The sequence below is a fragment of the Sander vitreus genome, chromosome 7, assembly GCF_031162955.1.
Source record: "Sander vitreus isolate 19-12246 chromosome 7, sanVit1, whole genome shotgun sequence".
Classification (NCBI taxonomy): domain Eukaryota; kingdom Metazoa; phylum Chordata; class Actinopteri; order Perciformes; family Percidae; genus Sander; species Sander vitreus.
Genome location: NC_135861.1, coordinates 26,109,592 through 26,135,079, shown reverse-complemented (window position 1 = coordinate 26,135,079; position 25,488 = coordinate 26,109,592). Strand labels below are relative to the sequence as shown.

General features: G+C 37.6%; 2 protein-coding genes across 3 annotated transcripts; one reads left to right on the top strand and one right to left on the bottom strand.

Annotated features, from left to right (window-relative positions):
• The first annotated feature begins 912 nt into the window (after positions 1–912).
• Positions 913–7,813, top strand: nemp1 (nuclear envelope integral membrane protein 1). Of its 2 annotated transcripts, XM_078255666.1 has the most exons (10): positions 913–1,053; positions 2,025–2,146; positions 2,445–2,661; positions 2,747–2,819; positions 2,905–2,998; positions 3,101–3,215; positions 3,609–3,834; positions 5,787–5,963; positions 6,756–6,806; positions 6,983–7,064. In XM_078255666.1, exons 1-9 carry the CDS (start codon positions 942–944, stop codon positions 6,760–6,762), a joined length of 1,143 nt encoding a protein of 380 aa, XP_078111792.1. In that variant the 5' UTR covers positions 913–941; the 3' UTR covers positions 6,763–6,806; positions 6,983–7,064. The 2 variants fall into 2 exon arrangements, with proteins under 2 accessions (XP_078111792.1, XP_078111791.1); XM_078255665.1 differs by lacking the exon at positions 6,756–6,806 and having other exon boundaries at positions 6,983–7,813.
• A 1,979-nt stretch (positions 7,814–9,792) lies between these two features.
• Positions 9,793–15,614, bottom strand: ormdl2 (ORMDL sphingolipid biosynthesis regulator 2). Its single transcript, XM_078255667.1, has 4 exons — positions 15,507–15,614; positions 13,940–14,113; positions 11,591–11,742; positions 9,793–10,578 (listed from the first exon to the last, which is right to left on the bottom strand). The coding sequence occupies exons 2-4, from the start codon at positions 14,111–14,113 to the stop codon at positions 10,443–10,445; spliced, it is 462 nt and encodes a 153-aa protein (XP_078111793.1). The 5' UTR covers positions 15,507–15,614; the 3' UTR covers positions 9,793–10,442.
• Positions 15,615–25,488: the final 9,874 nt, after the last annotated feature.

Below are 25,488 nucleotides of genomic sequence, written 5' to 3'. Positions count from 1 at the left end.
ATGCTCAAAATACTGACGTTAGTTAAGCATGCCAGCATCACAAAAGTCAGTGGGATTCATCCTCTGGAGACCATGAATGCATGTACAAAATGCCTTGTCAATCCACCATTGTTGTATGTGGTTTGGATGTTGCAATGTGCAGACAGCCTATTCAGCCTATTAGTCACAGCATGCTTACAGTCATCAGTGTGTGTGTGTGTGTATAGGACAAATCCAATGGTAAACCTTCATAAGCTTATGAGCAGCCTCCATATCTCTACTTGTATTTACTTACTCCACCAATGTCAAACAGGTGTTCTTGTTTGTACTAAAGGTACACAGGTTGGTAAAAGAGTTTCTATCTGGGCCCTCACATAAACTAATTACAGTAACATTACATTATTTTAAACATGAAAGTAACTAATGTAACTCTGGTCAACACCCTAGTATAATATGGCAGCAATATTGGAATAGTGCAGAAAAGGGAGACACGTACATGCAATACAAAATAAAGTAGGAGGACTGAGAAACATTGGGGCTAACCGAAAAGAGCAAGTAATTATCATTAAATTACGAATTAGTCATAGCAGATTGAAACGTACACTTTTTATAATAGGAAAAAAAACAACTGGACACTGCTGCTGGCACAGACTGTGTGAGGAAAAGGAGACGGTGGAGTCCTGATTTCATGCAGGAAATACATTCAAGAAGGAAGGGTCATGTTTGCAAGGCTACATAAGTTATTAAAGATGTCCTTGAAAGTGGGGTCACCGTAAACGGGAAAAGCACCGGACTAATTAGAAAGTTGTAATGGAATGAAATAATAGATGACTAGTAATAACAGTAGGAGGCAGTAATGCAACGTATGGGATGCCAACTGCCGTAAAACCCAAAAGAAGAAGACGAAGAAGGCGGAAGGGGCGGGCAAAAGATAAGAGGAGGAGGGAAATGGTGCTATCATCATGGCGGGATGCATGAAAATGATAAACAATTACACCTCTATAAGTGCTACATTAATGGTTTTCACGGTGCTGCTTATAGGTTTATCTCACACCTCAGGATACCAGGATACGGGTAAGAAGCTGTTTTAGGCAGCAATAACAGATACCTTAATTAGTATGATACGTATTTTAAACAAGTCTTTGCTCAGGCTAACTCATGTTAGCTTGTGTTTTTTTTTTTTTGATGAAGTGAAACTGTAACGTTAAAGAAGTTATGCTAAGCCTTTCTTTAGCCCGGTCACTGCTGGCTGTTCTCCGATTCTGTCTCTGTGTAGGGGAGACATTTATTTTAGTTTTTTTTAATCGTTTATTTAGCTGGTATAGATTTGCTGAGAACAAATCTGTTACATTTTGCTCGAGCTAACAGCCCGCCCGCCCTCAGGTTATTCTAATCATGCTAAATATGAAACCTGTGCGTCACTAAACGCACAAACGAAAAAAAAAAAAATCGTTTATTGCAGCAGCACACGGACAGTAAAAGTACAGATACATACATAACAATAGGTATATACAACTAAAATAAGAATAGAATACAAAATCTGCAATGTAAATTGACATAAATTAGTGTTAAAGTGACAATGTAATTAATAGCAGAGTCAGCACCTATGTAAACAGTGTACACCAAACTGATGATATGATTAAGTAATGGTAACTAGTGTTCGTCTGTATTATAGAGATGTAAAATAATATGGAATATGATGCAAGGAAATATAAAACAATACAAAAACAATAATACAACGCAGGTGTAATTACTCTCTAATGCACCATATGTGTATTCATTTGCAGCTGAAAATAAACAAAAGCATTATTAACTCACGGTTGAGTAATGTTTGCTAAAAACTACAGCTGTTTTGCTGTGAGTTACAGTCTTAAAAACATACACTAATGCCAGTGTTCTTTAATTACTTATCTTAAGACAACAGACATCTTTTAAATAAGTTGTTCATGTCACAGGTTTCTGTTACACTGAACAGTGCATTAAAGTAAACAAGTAATGTGATGCAATCTTAGTATTACATGCATGTCTCTGCTTTTCAAACGCAGGTAACAAACATCCAGTAACTGATCTCAAGGATGGAGAGGAGTATGTCATGTCAGGGTCCAACAGGTTCTGTTACAAAAACTCTGTGGTGCCAACTTGGAGGCAAACATGGACAAGAATTCAGGTAAGTTACATGAATGGCACTCAGCCAAATCCAGAACTGTTTAAGTTTACATTTAATGCACTTTCTCAATCATAAAGTCTGGGTATCTTGGGGCCACATTTGACCAAATCTGGAAATTTGGTTTTAAAGCTTAGATATGATCCGTGACATCAAGAAAAAGTAGAAGCCTCTGTGTTAAATTTGTCAGGGATATAGTGTCAACGGTTATTGTTGTTAAATCTTGCAGCACTTTATTTTAACAATTCCTTGTGGCGAAACTCAGTTAATTAGGTCCATAATAACTGAAGATTTCTGGCAGGTCAAAGTGTGGAGTTCAAACGTGTTTAAGGTGGAAACTGTGGAGGGGGAGGAGGAGTTGCAGGAGCTGGAGCGATTCAGTGTCTGGAGCTGGTTCCAGAGCTTGTTACGTGAGCGGCACAATGAGACCACTATTAACATCAATCTGTTCAGCAAGAAGACGTGCTTCAAGATCGATCCTGCTGACAAAACAAAGTTCACTGTCCACCCCCTTCGTAGTAAGTGGAAAACAAATTAGCACAATTCATTTGCTTGTTTTTTGACAGATATTACATGGTCAACACATGTTCTTTTCCCTTGCAGAGTTTGATATCTATCTGTTTTTGGTATTCCTCACCGGAGCATTGTTGTTCGTCTTTGCAGGATCACTCAGCAGGTAATTTTTCTTGCTCATGTTACATTGTTAGGATTCAACAGGAGGATTATATGCTATAAACTAATTTGTCCTCCCTTTAATGAAGGAGTCAAGCTTTCTTCTACTCTGCTGGTATGAGCACAGGCATGATTGCCTCTCTCATCATCCTCTTTTTTATTTTGGCACGCTTATTGCCAAAGGTAAGGAATTTCATTACTCTTAAATATCCATGATTATATAGGTTAAATCGATTTAGCCTCATGCCTAATTATTGTACCCTTTTGTGTTTGCTGTTACCGCAGAAAAGCCCTTTTTATGTCTTGATTGTTGGCGGCTGGTCGTTTTCTGTGTACGCCATCCAATTTGTCTGCAGGAACCTCGGCGTAATTCTGCGAGAACACTGGAACGTCGCATTAGGTACATACCCTTTGTCAACACAAACTTCTGGTTTTTGACACATCAGACCAAAGCAAGAATCCTACTATAGCATTTTAAATGGCTATTTATTCAGACCGGTGAGTTAAGTTAAGCATCCCCTGTTTGATAACTTGAGAATCACCTTTTTAAATGAACACAGATTAGTCTCCTGCCTTTGTTTTCTGTAGAATGTAATGCTTAAGTATGCATGCTTAAATCTACATACAATACACCATCTGCCCCACTTCAAGCCTTGTGATTCGAATCACCAGGGGCCAAAATACAATATGTATGATAAGCTCTAGGCCAAAAAAACGTGTAAAACACTGAAACTGTAAATAATGTAAACACTCTAGGTCAATATGTATGGTCTTTTTTTTTCTTTCCTTTCAGGTTATGTAGCAGTGGTGGGATTTATCACGTTTGCTGTGTGTTACCGTTACGGTCCTCTGGTGGATGAGAAGAGCATTAACATCTTGTCGTGGACGCTGCAGCTATTTGGTCTGCTCCTGATTTATTTAGGGATTCAAATCCAGCATGTTGCCTTCTCCATCATCGTGGCAGCTGTGTTCTCCAAACATCTGGAGTACCCAGTCTCTCTGACAGTTGCTGCATGGAGGTGGGTGTTCACAAAGCTGACAGAAGGTGGCGCCAAAGTACAGTAATATATTAAACAGAAAATCCACTTTCAAAACAAGCACATATGGGGTTACTGTTATGTCATGCAGTGTAATGCAGCTCTGTGGTAGTTAGGGCTTTGACTTTTGCCCAAAAACCATATTCGAAGTTCGTTTGTTTATTAATATTAATATTCAAATATATTCGAATATTTATTAATAATATTTTGACCATTAAATGCCTTCAGTAAGGCTTATATTGGTATCAAACTTCGTATATGTTCTGTCCACCAGAGGGCAGTGTATCAGTCAGTACGCGTGCAATGATGTTTTCAGAAGAAAAACACACTCCCACAACAATTTTTTTATTAAAAGTCAGACCCTGGATTAAATACAAACAGTATGCTTTCAACAGTAAGGTCGGATATTTCACCGTAGCCTACGTAAGTGGTCTGATGTTTATACATTTGCGCTGGTGTGTGCGTCGAGCCAGCGTGTGTGTGTGGGGAGTGTGTGTTAGAGTGAGAGAGTGACGGTGATTACCGTTAGCTTCAGAGCGAGTAGCGACTCTAGAGTCATAGTGAGAGAAACAAAGTGTCTCCCCTGTTCTTTCTGACCACGGTGAAATCTGGAGCAGGAAAAGTTAACCCTCTCCTTGATTTCATGTTGTTAATGGAGAAGGAGAACCAGGAAATGAGTTGGAGGAAATGCAACGCTACCACGCTATGGCCGAGCGAGAGTTACATTTTGAAATGCGTGAAAAAGTCTCGGAATCTGAATTGAAAACAACGTTTACAAGCAAACACATTTACAAAAAAATAATGCCCATAACAGGTTCGAAATTCGAATATTAAGGGCTGCCTAATATTCGTTCGAATATCAATATTTCTTTTAATATTCGAATTATATTCGAATATCGAAGTTCGGAGTCAAAGCCCTAGTGGTAGTAAACAATAGTGTCACACATTTATTACCAAGAACAGTCTTTTTTATTGTACAGGAGTTTTTGATTTGATAATCTCTACTATATTTTAAGAGTCATTTGTCTTTGGAAAGTTTTGCATGATGTCTGCTTATTTCTGCCTCTTAAATCCAAGATAAGAAAAGATGCACCTTTTTATTGATAGATTGAAAAATATAAACTATACAGAGCATTTTGAGACAGATGACGTAATAATGTGAGTGTTGTCATATAGCAAACTATGGTACATTATGAAATAGTGAGGGAAATAAGTATAAGGTGCAGTAGTGTAATAATATAGTATAGAATAACATAATATATAGTAGGGCTGCACGATATGAGGAAAATATGTGATAATGTTGTTGAATATTGCGATAATGATATTACTTGCAATAAATAAACAGATATTTAAATGCAGTCAGTTCTGTACTCAACACATTGCTTGTTGAATTTAAAACAAATAAAAGGAAATCATTGCTAACATTTTTATTGAACAAATTGAACATTTAATTAAGTACAAAAGACACCACTAAAAAAAGTGACAGTTTTTAAAGTGCATTTTCTGCTGATATTTTCTTTCAACTAACTAAAAAAATCTCTGTTCGCAAAATGTCGTAGCCTTTTGCGATATGTATATTCGACCAGTTGATATTGCGATGACGATAAAAAAAACGATATATTGTGCAGCCCTAATATATATAGTATAGTACAACAATATAACGTATATAGTATAGTGCAGCAATATAACAAGAGCATAAGTATAGTGTAGCAATGTAACATAGAATATAACGGTGAGTAAGTTGCTTGAACTACTGAAGCTTAAAGCAGATGTGTGTGTGTGTATGTATGTATGTGTGTGTGTGTGTGTATATATATATATATGTATATATATATATATATATATATATATATATATAATTTCCATTTAGAACCATAGTATATATTTTTTTAGAATTTGGATTTTTCTTATTAAGCTTTTGCTGTGTTGTACAGGAAAATCAGAAGGTACATTCACTGGAAGCCGGAGCCACGTCGCCTGTTGACTGAGGAGGAGTTTCAGAAGCAGGGAGAGGAAGAGACTTTGCGTGCTCTGGAGGAGCTGAGGAAGCACTGCAACAGCCCAGAGTTCAGGCCATGGAAGACGGTGTCCAGGCTTCAGTCCCCGAAAAGGTGCCTATCGTGATATTCTGTTCTTTAGCATATCATTTGTTAAAACGCATGACATCTTTTAAGGTATGATTAAAGCTCAGTCCCGAGACTCTTAATATACACGTTAACTTACATTTAGGCTTAGCTAATAATGTTTTACCTTGGAAGTTTGAATGTTGTATCATCTTACCACATGGAGTCAAAGTAGATTTCATGTTTTTTTTGACACTGAGAAAGAGATGAGATTGTGTAGGTTATGCCAAAATACTGATTGACCAAACGTTGGACCTTCTGGAAACGGTCCAGGTGTATTTATGCTACAATCAATTGAAATCCCAATTCCCCCCTATCTCCATTGAATGTGACTTCTGAAACCAAAGGACTGCACGAGTGATGATTTAGGTCATTTATATTTGTGATTCATTTAAATCACTTTGTAGCAATCTGTTTTCACCTGAAATCTAAATGTTGTAAAAATTAAATCGGTAAAACATAAAAACTTCCCGGGGGGGGGGGGGTTGCATACTTTTTTGTGTGTGTGTGTGTGTGTGTGTGTAGGAATAATTTCTAATGATTATCCCACTATCATCCTGTTGATCCCACATTTGAATTTCTGGTAGCATCAGTATGTTTGTAGACTAGTGTACTGTAGTTACCTTTTTAAGGGTTAATCTGCTACTGAAAACTAATGATATATGATGCATTGGTTTAGAATGGCTTAATCAGTTTATATTGATACTGATTGAAATTGGGATTTTACCTTTTTTGAGTGGTTAATAAGGAGGTAATATTTGTTGTTTTTATTTTTAACAGTGATTGATTAACTATCTCTTGCAAGCTGTGTCTGCACATTTAAGATTTGAGGTATATGAATATGAATCTATCCAAAATAACGTCTTTCACTGCAGTGTGGCCAAATGTCGCCTTTAAGTTGTGAATATAAGTGTGTGTGTTAGTATATAGGTATTTAAATACCAGTACATGGTTTATATACAGTGTAACACTGATATTGATGCTGATGTTGTCATTTTAACCCACAGGTTTGCTGATTTCATTGAAGGGTCTCCTCACTTGATGTCAAATGAGGTGTCTGTCCATGCACAGGAATACGGCTTTGGGGGATCTTTTTTTGAGGATGATTTTTTTGACACAGACGACGACGAAGAAGACGACATTAAGCCTATGATGAAACCCGAGTGAGACACCACTGATGTTAAAAGACGTATGAAAATAGAGACAATTATATTATTGCCTTTCAGAAAGGTGGCCGGAGAACGACTCTCCGTGGCTTCTGTGCGAACATCCCGACTGACTTCTGAGTGATTACTGGATTGGGATTTCAGTCACAAAATCACTGACGGTCAACAGGCAGAACAATGCGGCAAAGTAATGTAGTTTCCATGAATTTGCACTAAAGCCAGAACTCTTGTTTTTTTTGTTTTGTTTTTTAACGGAACGAAGGCTTCTGTTAAAATTGAGGTTACAAATACGGTGATACTCTGTGAACGGGACCTCTTTTTTTTGGAGGTCAAAGCAATTGAACTTTTTACTGTGTGATGGTAGTTTTGTTGTCTTAAGCTTAGAAAAAGGTTTTTACAATTTTAGTTTTCAAAACCTAGTGTTCACGCCCTCTAAATGGGCTCACTCCAGCAAACTGTAATGAGGCCATCCAGATTGCATGTATCCTACACCATGTGTTAAACGTTCTCACCTCTCTGAACAGCAGCATGATGAGGCGGTCATTATTATTCTAGCTTTCTGCTGACGGAGGAAAAGTTTGGTCAAGTTTGTATGTCACTGTTTTCATTTTAATGGACATGCATCAGAGGAAGTGTCCCCAAAGTATTTTGAATAAAAAAACATATTTGAGATCTGATGTTTATGCATTAGCATCATTGTAAAATATTATTAGGACTAAAAGGTGGCAAGATGTTATGGCTTTGGTTAATGATGTAATGCATTTGAAGCCAAAAAGCTGAGGTTATATTTTTCATAGTGGGTGCAAATACAATTTCTTCAGTGGTGGAAAGTAATTTTACTTGAGTTCTTTACTTGAGTATTTCCATTGTATGCTTCATTTTCTACTTTATTTTAGAGGGAAATATTGCACTTTTTACTCCATTACATTTATCTGACAGCTGCAGTTACTTTGCAGATTAGGTTTTAGATACAAAAGATATGATCAATTTATAAAATATGATGCATTTTTTTAAAACTACCCAACAGTGCTTAAAGTAGCTTTTCTTCAATCAGCTACAATATAAAATGCTACACAGTGATATATCTGCTTTATATTAATAAAAAAAAAACACACACTGACAAAGACCATTCTGCTACATAATGACTACTTTTACTTTTGATACTTTAAGTACATTTCCTGCTAGTACATTTTACCTTGAGGTTCTCTATTTTTACTGAATATTTTTTTTAATGGATTTTCCATAGGGATCTTGGAGTTTTACTGTTCCTCTTTGCATCTATGGCTGCAATTAATTAACAGAATTTTCTATTAATCATTTAGTCTATAAAATGTAAAAAACAAAAAAAAGTGTTAAAAAATGCCCACCAGAAGCTGTCTTCAAATAGTTTTTGTCCAAACAATGTCAAAAAACGGGACATTGGACCATCCATGTACAAAAACAGCTCAACGCCCTCAACTATTTAATGTACAATGGTACAAAACCGATCATCCCTGCATTTTAGAAGCTGGGGCTCATTTGTTAATTGACTTAATCAATGGTCAATATTGTTTTGGATCAATGTCTTATCTGATCAACTAGTCTAGATAGTAGATACCCTTACAGAGAGCTTATTAATTTAATGACCAGTGGGAGGAAGATAGACATGCATCTTTGGAATTTCCATTTTACAGGGGGCTGACCTGTATTAAACCCTGCACTTGCAGATGCTGCAATTGATTAGAAGTGACACACCAAACAGTTTGAATCTGTGGGTTTGAAAAATGAATCATTCAAATCCATCCATATGAATGACATCTGTTGTTTGCCTTTCAGTTATCTAGAGTCCAAAATGAAACAGCATTTAACTTTAAACCCTATTTTCTAAGAAGTTCACCATCTGCATCCAAGTAGAAATTTCTGACCTTTCTTATATCTGCACTTTACCTCTGACATCTCCTTTGGTATATCTTTCCATGTAACAGTTTCATAATGTTAAAATCAAAGCAAAGTGATGACTGGCATACACTGCATATACAATAAACAGCATATCTGCAGTAGATAACCAAAATTAGCCGTTTAACCGAGACAGCGTTATCCTACATCAGGTAGTTTTTTGTATATGTTGCAGGAAAAAAACATTGTATTTATCCTCTCTCTCTCTCTCTCTCTCTCTAATTTTAGTGAGCCCAACTGCCCTCTGCATGCCACTACTGGCTTCTCTGAATGTCCTCACAGCATTTGAAGGCAGGAAACACCCCATCTACTGTTGCAAATTATTACATGTATATTACAGCTGATACAGCGGGCATTATTTGCATGTGTTTCCCAGGATCAGGTAGGCATACACAACAGTAATCAAATTCACATGGCGTTGCATTTCCTATGACTTACTTCCCCAAAACAACGTATCACCAACAGAGAAACATCAGTGCAATACAAACATGACCACATTGGGGGAAGGGGGGGGGGGGATCCCTTTGATATATGAGCATATTGCACACACTGTGACAGCCCCCTCATGGTGGCTTCATGTAAAGTGTCTGTACTTCCCCACAGCTTACAAACTGGCCCACAGTCGATCAATTGATACTTACAAACCTACACACAAAAGGAATTTGCAGTTTTTCTACTCGACCATGTGGAATAGAGATAAGACGACCACGCGTGCACACCGTGTAGCTCTTACTGCTCATTTTATAAGTGGGAAAAGACATACAGATTTTTAAGAAAACAGGAAATGATGTGTCCTACAGCAAGACTGCAGTGTTTATTGTAGGCGTGTAAATGCATGCTGCAGGTAAATCCTTCATAGTAAATCAAGAAAAAAAGCATGAAGGAAAACGGAAACTTGCAAGCTTCATTCGGAACAGGAACCACACTGTTGCAATGAATTCATTCACATTTATGGCAACAGCCAGACAGTTTTACAGACGTGCAGCCAGTGCAGTTTGCGACAGAAATCATCTGAGACAGACAAGAAATGAATAAACGTCACATTCGAAAGCAGTGCACTTCAAAAGTTGCTCTTTCTTGAAGCCTAAGTGTCTGGCCTTTTGACAAACTTACCAAAGGAATGTCAGTAAAGAAAAAAATAAAGACTTTCATAAAACAGCAGCAGTGCATTTACTATTTTTTCATGCATGCTGCAAGAGGCAGCACAAACTGCAACTTTCATATATTACTCCACACAGTCTGTACAGTTAAGACAAATCCAAGTGGTTCTCTTCTCCTCAACCTCTAGACATAAAATAATTCAGCAGAAACAGAAAACTAGAAGTCCAGTGTTTGGTGGTTAAAATCCAAAGTTCAGTCAGATCTGTCAGTATTTGTTGATTCCAAATATCCGTACTCCGTGAAATTGAGGCAACTTTGGGAGGAGGACACTAAGGAGGGAGCTCGTGTTGATTAGGAAATGCGTGGGATCATATTTTGTGTAGAAACTGGCAAGAATATACCTGCAGAGAGAGAAGAATAGTGTCAATGTCCATGACAAACGATGAGTTTCATAATCCGTAATCAAAAAGTAAAAAAATACGCTCCACGACACCTCACAGGTTGATATTTTATTCTGCAGTGCTTTTGGTCTGCATGATGAAGGAAGCCCAGGGCTATACGATTCACACTGCACCTCCACTAGCCGTGGGTTAAATGTCTGATAGACCACTTGTGGGATAGAACATTTAGACTGTAGATTTTGTCACTATGGGATAACCCCGCCTGGGGATAAGTGCAGTGTGAAAAGCACTCTTGAGGTTTAAAGGTCTAAATACTGAAGGAATCAAAAATTTGACCTGATGCTGGTGATAGAAAAAAAAGTTACAGGATCACCAAAACTAATACCGTTCATCCCGTAGGGGAACATGAATGTCTGTACCAAGTTTAATGGCAAAACAATAGTTGTTAAAGGCAAAATATGTGTCAAACCATTCTGAATTAAGTATTGTGGCGCTGCAGAGACGTCCCGGCCTACAAATCCTATCCTACAGACTAGAGAAAAAAAAGTCTTTGTTTGGTACATATCCTCGCAAAAATCACACTATATATTCATTTTAATTTGAATACTTTTCAGTGAAAATGAGAATAATGATACAAAAATTACCATTCCCTCCAGTATCGTGAATCATATCGCAGTATCAGTCAAAAATAATCGCAATTAGATATTTTCCTATCATGCAGCCCTACCATCAAGTGCATGTTTAAGACCCCTTTGATTCTTGTTTTAAAATGAGTCATCTGGAAGCATTAAATAGTCAGCCAGAGACAACATTTTCAACCAAGTCGTGACGCTAACATTAGCTTAATTAATCGTTATCATAATAAATGAGTCGCGTGAGAATGGAAAGCCCAGCAGCCTGAAGAACTTGGTCAAAAACATATTTAAAGGCATGCTGATTTAGCCATCATATTGAAAGAGAAACTGCAAACCAAATGTCCAGCTCTGCAATAGACTTTTCAAAACATACTTACAGAACAATTGGTGAGATAGTGAGGAATTTGCGTGAAGATGTGAACTGGACGCCGTAGTCCATCTGTTCCCAGTGTGTGAGCAGACGAGCTTTGCCTTGGTCTGGTGTCTCAAAGGGAGTGCCCTTCACTGTGTGTAGAAACAGGTACATCACCTGCAGAGACAAGACGCAAAACTACTATCAGCCACAAAGAAAGATGGCTTTCCCTCCAAGTACTGTAATGCTCAAAAGTTCAGGAGTACAATTAAATAATTAGCTGTCTCGAGGAGATTTACCCAAACTCTCATTTTCAACAACTGAAAAGATGCCTTATATACGTGCAGGCTTGCCACATATTTAATAATTTATAGATGCAGCTGTTGCAATTCCAATTATTTTAAACTGTTGATGATTAAGTGGTTTCATAGTGAAGTAAGTGTAACAAAGTGAAAAGGTACTTAGCCACTTCTTTAGGTTAAACAGGATTGGCATACTGATGGAGATTTTAGACATTTTGGGTAAAAATAAATGGTGGGAGAGCGATACAATTATCTTCTACAGTATATGTAATCTTTATATCAAGATATAAATAATGATATATCATGTCATAGTAGATTTTCTGGAGAATCAAACAAGACATCAATGTATGTTTGTTTTTTGGCAAATCCAAAATTACATTAATGCATAAATCACGTAAAAATCTAACATTTAAGAAATAGTTTGACATTTTGGGAACTATGCTTTCTTGCTGAGAACATCGATTGAGAAGTTGAGAGGGTCAATATCCACTCTCATAACTGTTCATTAAAAATGAAGCTGGGTTTGGTTTGCCTCGCCCACAGCGGCAATTCTAGGTTTTAAACTTTACATTTCAACGGAGCCAACTTTACCTTCCTGTGTTGTCGTAGCTCACCAGGAAATTCCTTTTTTTTTTATTTTTTATTTTTTTATTTTTTTTATTTAACCCCGCCTTCGTTAGTTTTGGGCTGGTTTCTCTACAGCAGCGGACATCTGTCAAAACTCCAGCCGGTGTCCTCCTGTCCTCAGCATCGGCAGGTGAGGGGGGAAGGGCGGGAGGACTGCACACGTTTTAGCAAAGAATAATTGACCTCCAAGAAATTCCCTGGATCTCCCAGAAAATGTGAGCAATAGTTGTATAGCGCTGTTACTTCCCCATGTAACTATTTATTATCAGCAAAACAGCAGCATACATATAGGGATGAGTTATTTTTCAGATTATCAATTTTAAAACTTTCCCTGTCTAGTGAAAACCACGTATCTCCAAATTTGCTGATTTTGTATTTTTCTGATAAACTGAAGAATGAAGTGTTCCTTGATGGGATGAGAGATTTGGTTTGGTTAGCTTAGCATCACTCTGTCCAAAATCTGTGTACCAGCACCTCTTATATTATTATTAGTTTGTTGTGCAGATTAAACAAATGAGATATCACATGTTAATTAACTTGCCTTAGAAGTGCTGGAAAGCGGTTCTTTTTTTTTACTCTTTGGACACATCCAGGCTAGCTGTTTCCCCTTTGTTTTCCTGTCTTTGTGCTAAGCTAAGCACATCCTGGTTAAAGCTTCATATTGCAATGTCCTACTCTGAGAACACACAGATAGTAAAGTGCTGATCAGTGTGAACTTCAATGCAAGTCCATCAAATTAAAAACTATAGCTTCATATTTAACAGACAGATTTGAAAATGTATCCCAAAAATGTTGAACTATTCCTTTAACATATGGTGGTCCTAATCACTGATTTTTAACATTGCCCATGATGGTCTAACACACCCAGAGATACTATATAGCAGAGGTATTCAACAGGGGGTCTGTGACCCCTAGGGGGTCCTCAGAGTTAATGTTCAAATTATGTTTAAAAAATATTTTTTTTAAAGTTTCATTTTTCAAAATATACATCAATATGAATCCAACATATTTATAGCAAAGTTAAATGAAAACAAAACATTTAATTTACACATTGAAAATAAGCTTACAAAGGTAGCCACTATGGTAGCCGTACAGCTCAGCTTAGGGATTCACTTCCACTTCCACATGTATATTTAACAATAAAACATAATGTTTACATAATCCATATATATTCATTTACATCCATCCGGCCCAGTTTAATATGCAACTCAATTGTATACAATATATGTACAAAGTAGGGGGGGGTCCCTAGTCGGTCTCTTTTAGCTTAGGGGTCCTTGGCCTAAAAAAACGTTGAAGACCCCTGCTATATAGGATAAATAACATACTGTATGGCAAAATGTATGGCATGGTAAATATCGTATTGCCCATCCCTAAAAATAAATATATTTTTGGATATGTAATGAATGCTGTATCGTTGCTATATATCTCGATCTTTAACTGACCAGGTTGTGGAGGACGTTTGTAAGAGTCCAGACGAGCGGCACAGTGAAGAAAGGAATGCTGAGCAGGACGATGTGCAACACGACGGTCAGCAGCAGGTAGGTGAGCCATATTCCTCTGCTGTTCATCACCCTAGTGTTGGGGTTCACCTCACTGTGAGCTACGCCCACATTCATCTTCAATACAGAGAGAGACAAAATGCAAGGGTTCAAGGAGGCTGAAAACAAGAGTCTGTTGTTTCAAGAGGCACCCACAGATAGGGCTGGGTATCGTTAATGTGAGAAGGGCACACAAAGATACTAGAATAAAGAGCCATGTAGCCATGGATGTGGGGAGAGGCCCATTCAGAATGCTAATGTTAAGGGTCCACAATTTTGTGCTATGCCCCTGCTCCTAATATCCAGCTTCTCAAACTCGATTAGCAAGCACACAATCATCACACTGCAACTTCATTTCATGTTTGTACTTTTCAGTGTTTAGAAGTAAAGTCTACGCACTAACTCCTTAAAAGCTAACTGTCACATTCATCAAAAGGCACCAACAAGAGCTGCAACTTACACTTATTTTGATTTGATTGATGTGATGATTGTTCTTCTTTAAAGTTCTTGCTTTGTTCAAGCAGTAATCAATCAAAGATATTCAATGTTTACAATAACATAAAACAAGGAAAAGCAGCAACTTATCACGTTGGAGAAGGGCAAACCAGACAATGCTGCAACTAATTATTATCGAATTATCCACCGATTATCTCAAATAGATTCATTGCTTGGGCTGTCAGGAAAGAGTCAGAAACGCCCATCACAATTTGACACTTAAACGTTTGTACATTTGATTGAGTTTATGTTTATTGAACTAGTTTTCACAGAATTTCAGTCGATCCATAAGTCGATCAACAGAATACTGAACAATTTCTAAATTCATTAAATTGGTCAAACATTTACTTTTTCAGCTTTTCAAATGTGAAAATGTGCTTACTTTATATTACTGTACATTTAATATTATGGTGTTTGTATGATACATGTTTCACTGTTTAATGGTGTAACGTTAGACGATTAATCGGAAGAAAAAAAATATTGCATCTCTGGCGTTATATTAACTCTGGGAAAAGACTCCGCCCGACTGAATTGTTCTGAGTGTCTAAACATCCCCCCCCCCCCCCCCCCCCACCACGTCTACATCACTCAGCTACATCTAGCCACAACATCCAGACACTAACGTTAACCAGCGCTGAAAAAGACAATGAAGCAGCAATAACGTTTAAATCTTGAATATGACACGAGAACATAACCAGTTCACCCAAAGCCCAGATTGTTTAACTTTCAGCTTAACAGTTGACGTAAGATGACATAACGTTCGCATGCTAGCTAACGTTACCAGTTGAGCTGCTATCTAGCTACAGGTCGACATGCTAACGTCAGTTCAAAAGTTAGGTTATTCAGGATGTAACGGCTGCGGACTGCAAGTCAATACTGAAAGGGTAAAGGGTCATGTTAAATAGTGATACATTAGCCTCGCCCACAGCGGCAATTCTAGGTTTTAAACTTTACATTTCAACGGAGCCAACTTTACCTTCCTGTGTTGTCGTAGCTCACCAGGAAATTCCTTTTTTTTTTTTTTTTTTTTAACCCCGCCTTCGTTAGTTTTGGGCTGGTTTCTCTACAGCAGCGGACATCTGTCAAAACTCCAGCCGGTGTCCTCCTGTCCTCAGCATCGGCAGGTGAGGGGGGAAGGGCGGGAGGACTGCACACGTTTTAGCAAAGAATAATTGACCTCCAAGAAATTCCCTGGATCTCCCAGAAAATGTGAGCAATAGTTGTATAGCGCTGTTACTTCCCCATGTAACTATTTATTATCAGCAAAACAGCAGGATACATATAGGGATGAGTTATTTTTCAGATTATCAATTTTAAAACTTTCCCTGTCTAGTGAAAACCACGTATCTCCAAATTTGCTGATTTTGTATTTTTCTGATAAACTGACGGATGAAGTGTTCCTTGATGGTATGAGAGATTTCTCCTATACTTCTCAAGCTAAATACGTTTTTAAAGATATGTGGTTCTCACAGGACAGCAAAAGCTACAAACATATGATGAGTTTATAGAATATGATGCATTTCTATAGATTAAACTACCCACTGCAGTCTATAAAGGAGTTAAAATTAGCACTTAAACATGGACAGAATGAATGCAACATACACATGAATGCAGCAGTAATCAAAACAAATCATAATAGCAAAACACTGACAGAGACCAATCTTCTGCACAATTTTGATACTTCAGGTGCATTTTACTTAGGCGACATACTTTTACTTAAGTAAGGTTTTGAATGCACGACTTGTACTTGTAGATGATTATTTTTACAGTGTGGTATTATTACTTTTACTTAAGTAAATGGTGTGAATACTTCTTCCTCCACTGGTTTTAGTTGCTTCTCATGTACAGTTTAAATAAACAACACCTAAAAAGACAAATAACAACAAAATTATGTTTTACAAATTTGCTGAAATAGAACTTTAAACCTTTATAAATGACACCATTTAATATATTTTTTAAAAGTACCACAAAAAAAACATCCCAGAGGTTAGCAAACTGAACTGCATATAGTAGTTGGTACAAAAGTGGTTTAACACCAGTGGTGGAAAGTACTTAATGGACACGTCTGGTGACATTCTGTAGTTTTTGTTTTCATATATCCTAATTTGTTATTAGGATTGTCAAAGCCTGATATAGCTTCCCACTGTGCCACAGAGCTCCATTGTTGTCATGTTGCACTGGGTTTAATCTACATCGACAACGTTTCATTTCCAGGATTGTTCAGATGCCGCCGGAAATTCTGCCGAATGTCCCTCTTTTTAGGCGGGATGTCCATTAACTTCCGCTTTCTTTGTGCTGTAATTTTAATCTCTGGTGGATTTATGAGGACTATGGTTAACTGCTCCTTAGATCTCTGCAGGGTAAATCCAGACAGCTAGCTAGACTATCTGTCCAATCTGAGTTTTCTGTTGCACGACTAAAACAACTTTTGAACGTACACATGTTCCACCAAAACCAGTTCCTTCCCGAGGCTATTTTGCAGAGCACCGTTGCTCCGTGCGGCGTTAGCATCGCCCAAGATGATTGTGATTGGTTTAAAGAAATGCCAATAAACCAGAGCACGTTTTTCTCCTATCCAGGAATGCTGGGTGGACTAGCCAGACCCTCCTCCGCAGCGTTGTGGGCAGAAAAAAAGCACAAAATCCACATGTGAAAATAGTCTTGGTCGTTTTACTCCAGCTTTAGAGCATTTGCTAAACAGTGCCCAAGTGTTTTAGGAAATAACTGAGCACTTTTCTTAAAAATTAAACTATATATAATATTAGAGATGGTCCGATACCATTTTTTGCTTCCCGATACCGATTCTGATACCTGAACTTGCGTATCAGCCAATACCGAGTACCAATCCGATACCAGTGTGTCATATATTTTATTATGTTTTAACAGCTGTATACTACTATCCCTGTATGGATGATATGATGTATAACAGCTGTATACTACTATCCCTGTATGGATGTGATATGATATATAACAGCTGTATACTACTATCCCTGTATGGATGTGATATGATGTATAACAGCTGTATACTACTATCCCTGTATGGATGTGATATGATGTATAACAGCTGTATACTACTATCCCTGTATGGATGATATGATATATAACAGCTGTATACTACTATCCCTGTATGGATGTGATATGATGTATAACAGCTGTATACTACTATCCCTGTATGGATGTGATATGATTTCTATCTTTGTTGTCGGTCTGGCTCAGGTTAAACTCTTTGTGAAACATGAATGCCCCAGAACTTTCTGTTATTCTGCAGTTTGACAGTCAGTTACAACGGAAAAAGAACATAAATAAACTACTTTAACGTAGATTATCTTCAGGGCTTTATTACGTGGTATCGGATCGCTGCTTTAACTCCAGTACTTCCCGATACCGATACCAGCGTTTTAGGCAATACCAGTATCGGTATCGGCTCCGATACTGCCTCTCTATATAATATACGTGATCCCTTTTTAAAGACTTATGTCGTCAGTAGGAATCATTTGCAACAGAATGACTGGGAACTCATGTTTTACTTGAGCATTTCCATTTTATGCCACTTAATACATTATTTTTGCACCACTAAAATATGATATAAATTAAGGCGAATCTTGCACCATTGGCTCACTTTGCTAGCTTTGTTACCTGTGTCAAAATCTAGTTTTGTCCAATGAAACTACCGCAAACTAACCCAAATTAAGAATCTTTCCATAGGAGGACTGGTTGCACTGGACTTAGTCTCGCTTGCCAGACCTCTCTCCACAGCACTGCGGTGTAAGGTCTGGCCCTTCCACACATACACTCCTGGACAGGAGAAAAAAAACGGCCTGGGTTGTTTGCATTTCTTTAACCAATCACAATCGTCTTGGGCGACGCTAAGCTCCGGATGCAGCGGTGATGTATCTACAAATTGGTTTTTGGAAGGAACTTGTTTTGGTGGAACATTTGCACCCCACGAAAGAAAATGCCACATACAATATTAAATGAATTTAACTGTTCACACAATACAGTAACGTGAGCTGTTTAAATTAGGTGATACATGGTTAAACCTCATTTGTTCTTACTAGTGTATCGCCGTGTGTACTTTGTCCACAGAAATCCCACCAATCAGTCCCAGAAAAGTCCCAGTTAGAGAGTAAATGCCATGAACATATTTGTAACTCTTTACAATCATTCCCTGAAAGAACCAAGCAGGCCTGCCTTGTTGCACGATCCAACTTGCCATTTTCAGCGAATCGCTTGCTATTTGAAGTCTGTTGATGTTTCCCAAACCAACAGAGTTTTGTAAGGTGAGGGACATCCGGCGAAAGATCTGGTGGTAACGGATGTTCCGTGATTATCTGGTAAATGAGCTTTCGTCGATCCAGACTACACTGGACCTAATGGGACCTCAGAGGTAACAACATACACATTGCACTTAGGGACAGTGAGCAGTGGGTTAAGAGCATGTTTTTCCCTTAGGGCCCCTAATAGCTTATACTGGCCATGCCTCTCCTCTACTGCATACATACTCCTTTGCAGATTCAGATTTTATATGCAAAACAGTAGTAGTTAAAATGAGCCTCCCATCGGCCGCCTACAATATGTAAAGGTTGCGCTTACACATTAATACGGTAATAATCAGTAAAAAATAATATAACATACAGTGTATAATTATATACAATTAGGAGCATTCTGCACAATGAGTACTTTTACTTTTGATACTTTGAATACATTTAGCTGATATTACTTCTGCACATTTACATAAGTGCAATTTTAAATGCAAGACTTGGCATTTTTTTGTTTACTTAACTCTATTTGAATACTTCCATTACTGCTTGTGACCTCACGGCCTATAATGATTGATACCATGTTTTTTTTTACACATAGATAAATATCATCAGGATAACTGTACATTCAAAAGGACTAGTAAGGGAATGTGACATTAATTTGTCCAGTGATGCTCAAATTTCACTTTTATTTTAATATATTAAATTACTTGACTGAGGGGCGGCCTCTAGCTCACCCAGTAAGCGCGTGCGCCCCATGTAGGCTGAGTCCTTTGCAGCGGTGCGGGTCGAATCTGACCATCTGCCCTTTGCTGCATGTCATCCCCCATCTCTCTTTTTCTTGAGAACTTAATTGAGGAAGTAACCAGATGGGAATGTTTGTTGTTGTTGGCTTATTGAGCGAAATAAGTACCTGACAAATCAAGATCAAATTGATAATCCAAGCCTGTTAAACCCGTAACCCAACTTTTACTGTATACTAAAATGTATTAACACCCTACCCCTTAGATTAAATGCCATGTTTGTGCACCAGTGAAAATCCTAGTTCGTAGTCAATATAGAGAAAGAGCCTGGTGCAAAATCTTGCTCAAGTACGTCATCGTTGTGGAGCTCACAACAAAAACACACACACAGTCCATTACCAGCTGTTACTCAGCGGATTGCTTCCCAGTAGCATAAGCGGATTGTGTAGAGAAATTAAATAAGGAAGTGACATCACAAATGACACATACATGTGCGGGACGTCCTGAGGAACTTACGGTTGCTGAGTCAAGTAAAAAAACACTGACGATGTCTAAACTGTACACAACTTACAACCAGTATCTTTTCATATTGTAATACATTCAAGTTGAAGTGATTATGAGACATAAAGTGTCAAGTAATAGCGGATAAGTGGATTTCCTTGCATTTTTGCATAATTTAGTCATAAAATGTGGTCTGATATTCCTCAAAGTCACAATAATGGATATGTATCTTCTTAAAATAGTAACATAGCAATTGCATTTTTTGGAACTGCTACAAGTCAGGTTATTCCCTTCAATGAACAGTTCATTGAAGGGAATAACCTGACTTGTAGCTTTTACAGAGGCCATTTGTGAAGGGGTTCACATGCTATTTCCAAATTCCAAAGTGTTAACGTGTTTTTTTCTTTACACTGTATGACATAATATCTCACGTGACTTACTGTAACACTTGACCTTCCTGCATGCATCATCCTCACACAAACAAAAGCACAGTGCATAGTACTTTTCATGCTCACAGCATAATAAACCTTTTTCACATAGGTTACCTAAAGATCTTAATTCTGACAATACCCTCTGGTCCATTACTACGCTAAATTTACTTTATCAAAAACAAATGGAGAACCGCTAGTGCATCTTGTTATATGCTTACTTTATTATTGTTGTTGTGTTATTTTATGCATGCATTTATTTCCTTTTGTTTGCGCACCTTATTTGACCATATCATGATGATCTCACCTTTCTCGGGAAGCACTTTGGAAAGTCTCTTTTTAGACAGGTGCTAAATAAATAATTTGGGCCATGGCAGATATGCAGACACTCCACCATGTAAACAGAAAAGTTGGGAGTTTCTACCCTCAAAGACAGGATGAGAGGTTGAATAAATTATGGATATTAAGTCACTTGGAGAACAAACTTCCGTGTTGAGCAATCCAGTACCTTTAGCTCACTGCTACTTCCTCTTCCCTGACGTCACACCTTCCTTTTTTGTACTGAAATGTACTACCAACACACTAACATTGCATCATCAGAGTGTGTGAGTGAAAAGAAGTGAGCATTATAATAGAGACACTGACTGGGAGGAAGTATGCAGGAAGTTGTCGATCTCAAAAGAGCTGCAGGAGTGTTTAAGGAAAGCACAGCTTCCTCCTTGTCTCAGCATGTTGTTTTGTAAATTCATTCACAGAAAAGTGCCGGTAACTTCCTAACTCACCTGAGTGAGGAATTGCTTATCACGATGCTTTAAATGCAAGGAATAATCAGCATAATGACATCATTTATGAACCATAACACACACGATAAAGAAAGTAATATTGTTGGTTATGAATATTGTCTTTATTCTGCATAAAAAGGACATAACTGGTTTCAACAAATATCAATAAATAAATGCAATAAATATGATTACAATAAATATGTTAGATAATAAATCCATTGGAAATACATGCCATGTATACATGGCAGAAACAAGAGTGGAAACACACTATTATCAGCGACTGAAGGCTGTACTGGAAACTTTGATCAATGTGATCACAGAAGGGGTTGCTTGTACAATTCACAGCTGCATGTCAGCGAACATTTAATGCTCTACATGCACTTATGAGCGGAGCCTGTGTGATGAGCCGGATCACCAACAGCAAAGACTCGAGCGGTGAGGATGGAGAAGGAGAAGAGCCTGTCCATGGTGTAGTGGCACAGCAGAGCCTCCTGCCACTGAGCAATGGGCTGAGTATCTTCTTTACTGATGTGGGACTCCTATATAACCAGAAAAAAACAACTGTATTACCAATTTTGATCAGATAAATGACGCACAGACTTCTGATAAACCTGTCTTTTTTTTTTCTTTTTTTTTTACATTTAATTTCAGGAGACCGAGCTTACCTTCTGGTCATCCATCCCTGCCTTTGACATCACACACTTTCTCATGTCTTTGTGCAGTTTGTGCATCGCCGGTTTCATTTTGCTGACAAACTCTGAGCAGCTTTGAAATCCAGCAACCCTCTCCACTGCAGAGTTGTATCTCATCAGGACATCGAGTATCTTCCCAAGACATGTCTGAGGAAGAAGAGAAAGACGTCACATCACAATCAGTAATTCATTGTTTTTTTTGTTGCTTGCTGTCACTGATATGATTGCATATACTGACATTCATGTGATATTTGTTTCATGTATTGTTGGTTTTGTTGCTTACCGTAGACTTCTGTTTGAGGCTCTCTGGGTCACACATGTCTTCGGCCTCCATCCAAACAAGAGCAGTGTCGAAATTTGTCTCATGCTTGGATCCATTTCTTGCCTTTACAGATAGATTTGAGACATACATGCTCAGTAACAATGTTGCATTATATAAAAAAAAAAAACAATAAAGATATCAAGCAATGAATGCTGGTATATTCTGCTAATTTAAAGTCAATATACCTAAATAAGTGGAGCCAATATAACACTAATGATAGTTTCAAGTGAGAAAAATCTGCCCAGTCAGCACACACAAAAATTGACAATAAAATAGCTAATTGCTAATCGCTAATATTGCTGATAACATACTCTTAGTTAGATAAAAGACATGCTTCAACATGAAAATATATTTGTTAAAAAAAAAAAAAGAAGCATATATAACATAATTTGAGTGAACAAAACATATTCCGGAGGCTGTATGGAAATGTTATTTCCAATATGTGTGAGTGTATTTTGCAATAATAATAAAATAAAAGCACTTACCTCTATTGATACAGTTTGGGCAATGTGATTGAGTTCCAGAGAGCTGCTCCGCACATCCGCACATGCATCTTGCAGAGAGTGCACGGCTGGAGCGCAGGACGCAGCCGCGAGAAGCGAGATGAAAGCAGCAAGAGTCGCGAAACAAGAATCCATTGTGTGTGTGTTTTTTCTTCTCCTCTCTCTTTTTTCTTAGTGAGCTGTGTCCGGTCGGTGTCTCCTGCTGTGAGTGATGTGAGTGTTGTGTTGAGCCTCCGCTACTTTTAAGAGGCACACTATGACTTCACAGGGCTTTCCCCCATCCCTCAGGTGAGTTGATGTTGAGTGCAAATCAATCATGACGTAACGCACAATCAGGAAAACTGAGCAATATGAGGTCAGAATAATTACATAATATTATGTAATTGTCATTGACACAAAAAGGGAAGAAAAAAAACCAGTGGCGGAAGAAGTAGACAAAGATTTACTTAGTAAAATAAATAAGAAATAAGAGATGGGAATACTGCAAAAAATACTTTATTACACGTGAACGTCCTGTATTATCAAAAAGATGCGTAGTAACAGTTACTCAGTAGCCTATGCACCATTGCTTCACATCCATCCATCCATCTTCGTCCGCTTATCCGGTATCGGGTCGCGGGGGGAGCAGCTCCAGCAGCGGACCCCAAACTTCCCTTTCCCGAGCCACATTAACCAGCTCCAACTGGGGGATCCTGAGGCGTTCCCAGGCCAGGTTGGAGATATAATCCCTCCACCTAGTCCTGGGTCTTCCCCGAGCCCTCCTCCCAGCTGGACGTGCCTGGAACACGTGTTATAGAATATTATTCAGTTTTCATCCCTAACGAATAAGAGCATTTTAATAATTTGAGATACTTCGTATACAACTGGGTAGATTAGTACTACTGCATGTAAGTGTATCATGTTTTTATATGTAAAAAGTAACTATAGGCCTAAGTGTTGTAGTAGTAGTAGAGTAGAAGTAGCCTATAAAGTAGCATAAGATGGATATACTCAAGACAAGTACAGGTTTGCCAAAACTGTACTTAAGTACAGTACTTGAGTAGATGTACTTAGTTACTTTCCACCACTGAAAAAGGCAAGGTAAACTTACCCTGGGCAAGTATGAACAAGGTTTTTTTTTCTAATCTAAAAAATGTTCTAATATTAAATTAAATATCCCTCTGTTTTTCATATTTAATGTATTTTCAAATCTCCAGTCATCAATATGGGGTTACTTTAATGTAAAATACTCAATATTATTATCTGAAATGATTTACACTTATAATATAATACAACTTTGTGTGTGTGATAGACAATACTGGTAAGTGTGACACACCAATTAACCTATATGTGTCCTAATCAAGTTTCACATCTATGGCTATGTCGAGGAAGTGAGATTAACCTTTACATTACAGTGTGAGAATGAATGAATTCTCACTGATTGGACAAACTTTCCATCAGTGTCTGCCCCTCTGCTCTACCAGAGAAAAACCTTTGCCTTTCAACCGAATTTTTTTTTTTTAAGGAAAGGAAATGATAAGGGAAGGCATGCAATATTTTTGTGCTTCCCTAATCTTTCCCATTTATGGTTTTACTAGTAATATCATTCTCTTAATACATCCATGGGTGATATAGATATAATGCAACTGACTCACTTAGCGCACCAAACAATGATCAAACAAAGCAGACTTTTTTTGTCATTGATTTATTTATTCATTCATTTCAAACATTGGTAAATGTGGAAAGAGAACTGATAGCCTACTACCAATTTAAATGTACAGAAAACAATACATTTGCTGCTCAATTTGTTGACTTTTAGTACATGGACGATGTTTATACTAAAGGTAATATTTTGTACTGTTTAGACCAGGGCTGGGATCATTCAGTAGGGGGTCCTAGGGCAAACTTATGCCGTGGGCCCATTTTAACCACCCTTTCATCCCAGTCCCACTCTTTTAAAACAATAATTTGACAATAATTTGACACAGGGACCTACGTAAAGCCTTCATCATTTCAGTTTATTTAGTGCTTCTATGGTGCAAACTCTCAAAACAAATGCGTAGGTTTGCAACTAATGGTAGTTAAACGTATCGATTATTCTGCCAGTTATTTTTTAATAAATCAATCAATTTCAAATGTCTTGTTTTGTCCGATCAACAGTCCAAACCCCAAAAGATATCTAGTATAATATGATATAAAACAGAAAAAACAAACAAATCCTCTCATTTTTAGAAAGTTGAAACAAGAGAGTGTTTGGCATTTTTGTATGAAAAATTACTTCAATGATTGAATCAATTATTAAAGTAGTTACCGGTTAATTTTCTGTTGATCGACTCGTCGATTCTATGGATTCATAGCTCTGCAAATTTGCAATTCATAAAATTATCTCAAACTAATAGCCAGCGGTGTAAGAAGTACTCAGATATTTTACCTGAGTGAAAGTAGCAATACCACAGTATCAAAGTACTCCATTAAAAGTAAAAATACTCCGTTCAAAATCTTACGTATGCCTACAGAAGTAGTGACAGCAAAATGTAGGCTACTTAGAATCTCAAAAGTACTCATGTAAAATGTCCCCGTTCAGAGTTCTAGTCATCATACACAGATATTGGAATATTACTGATATATTTCTGTAGAGTTGAGTTGATTTTAACAACCTGATATAGCCTGCTATTGGGTAGTAAATCTATCACAATTTATATTTTATAAACTGATCATATGTTTTATGTATAAATCTTGAACTAAAAAG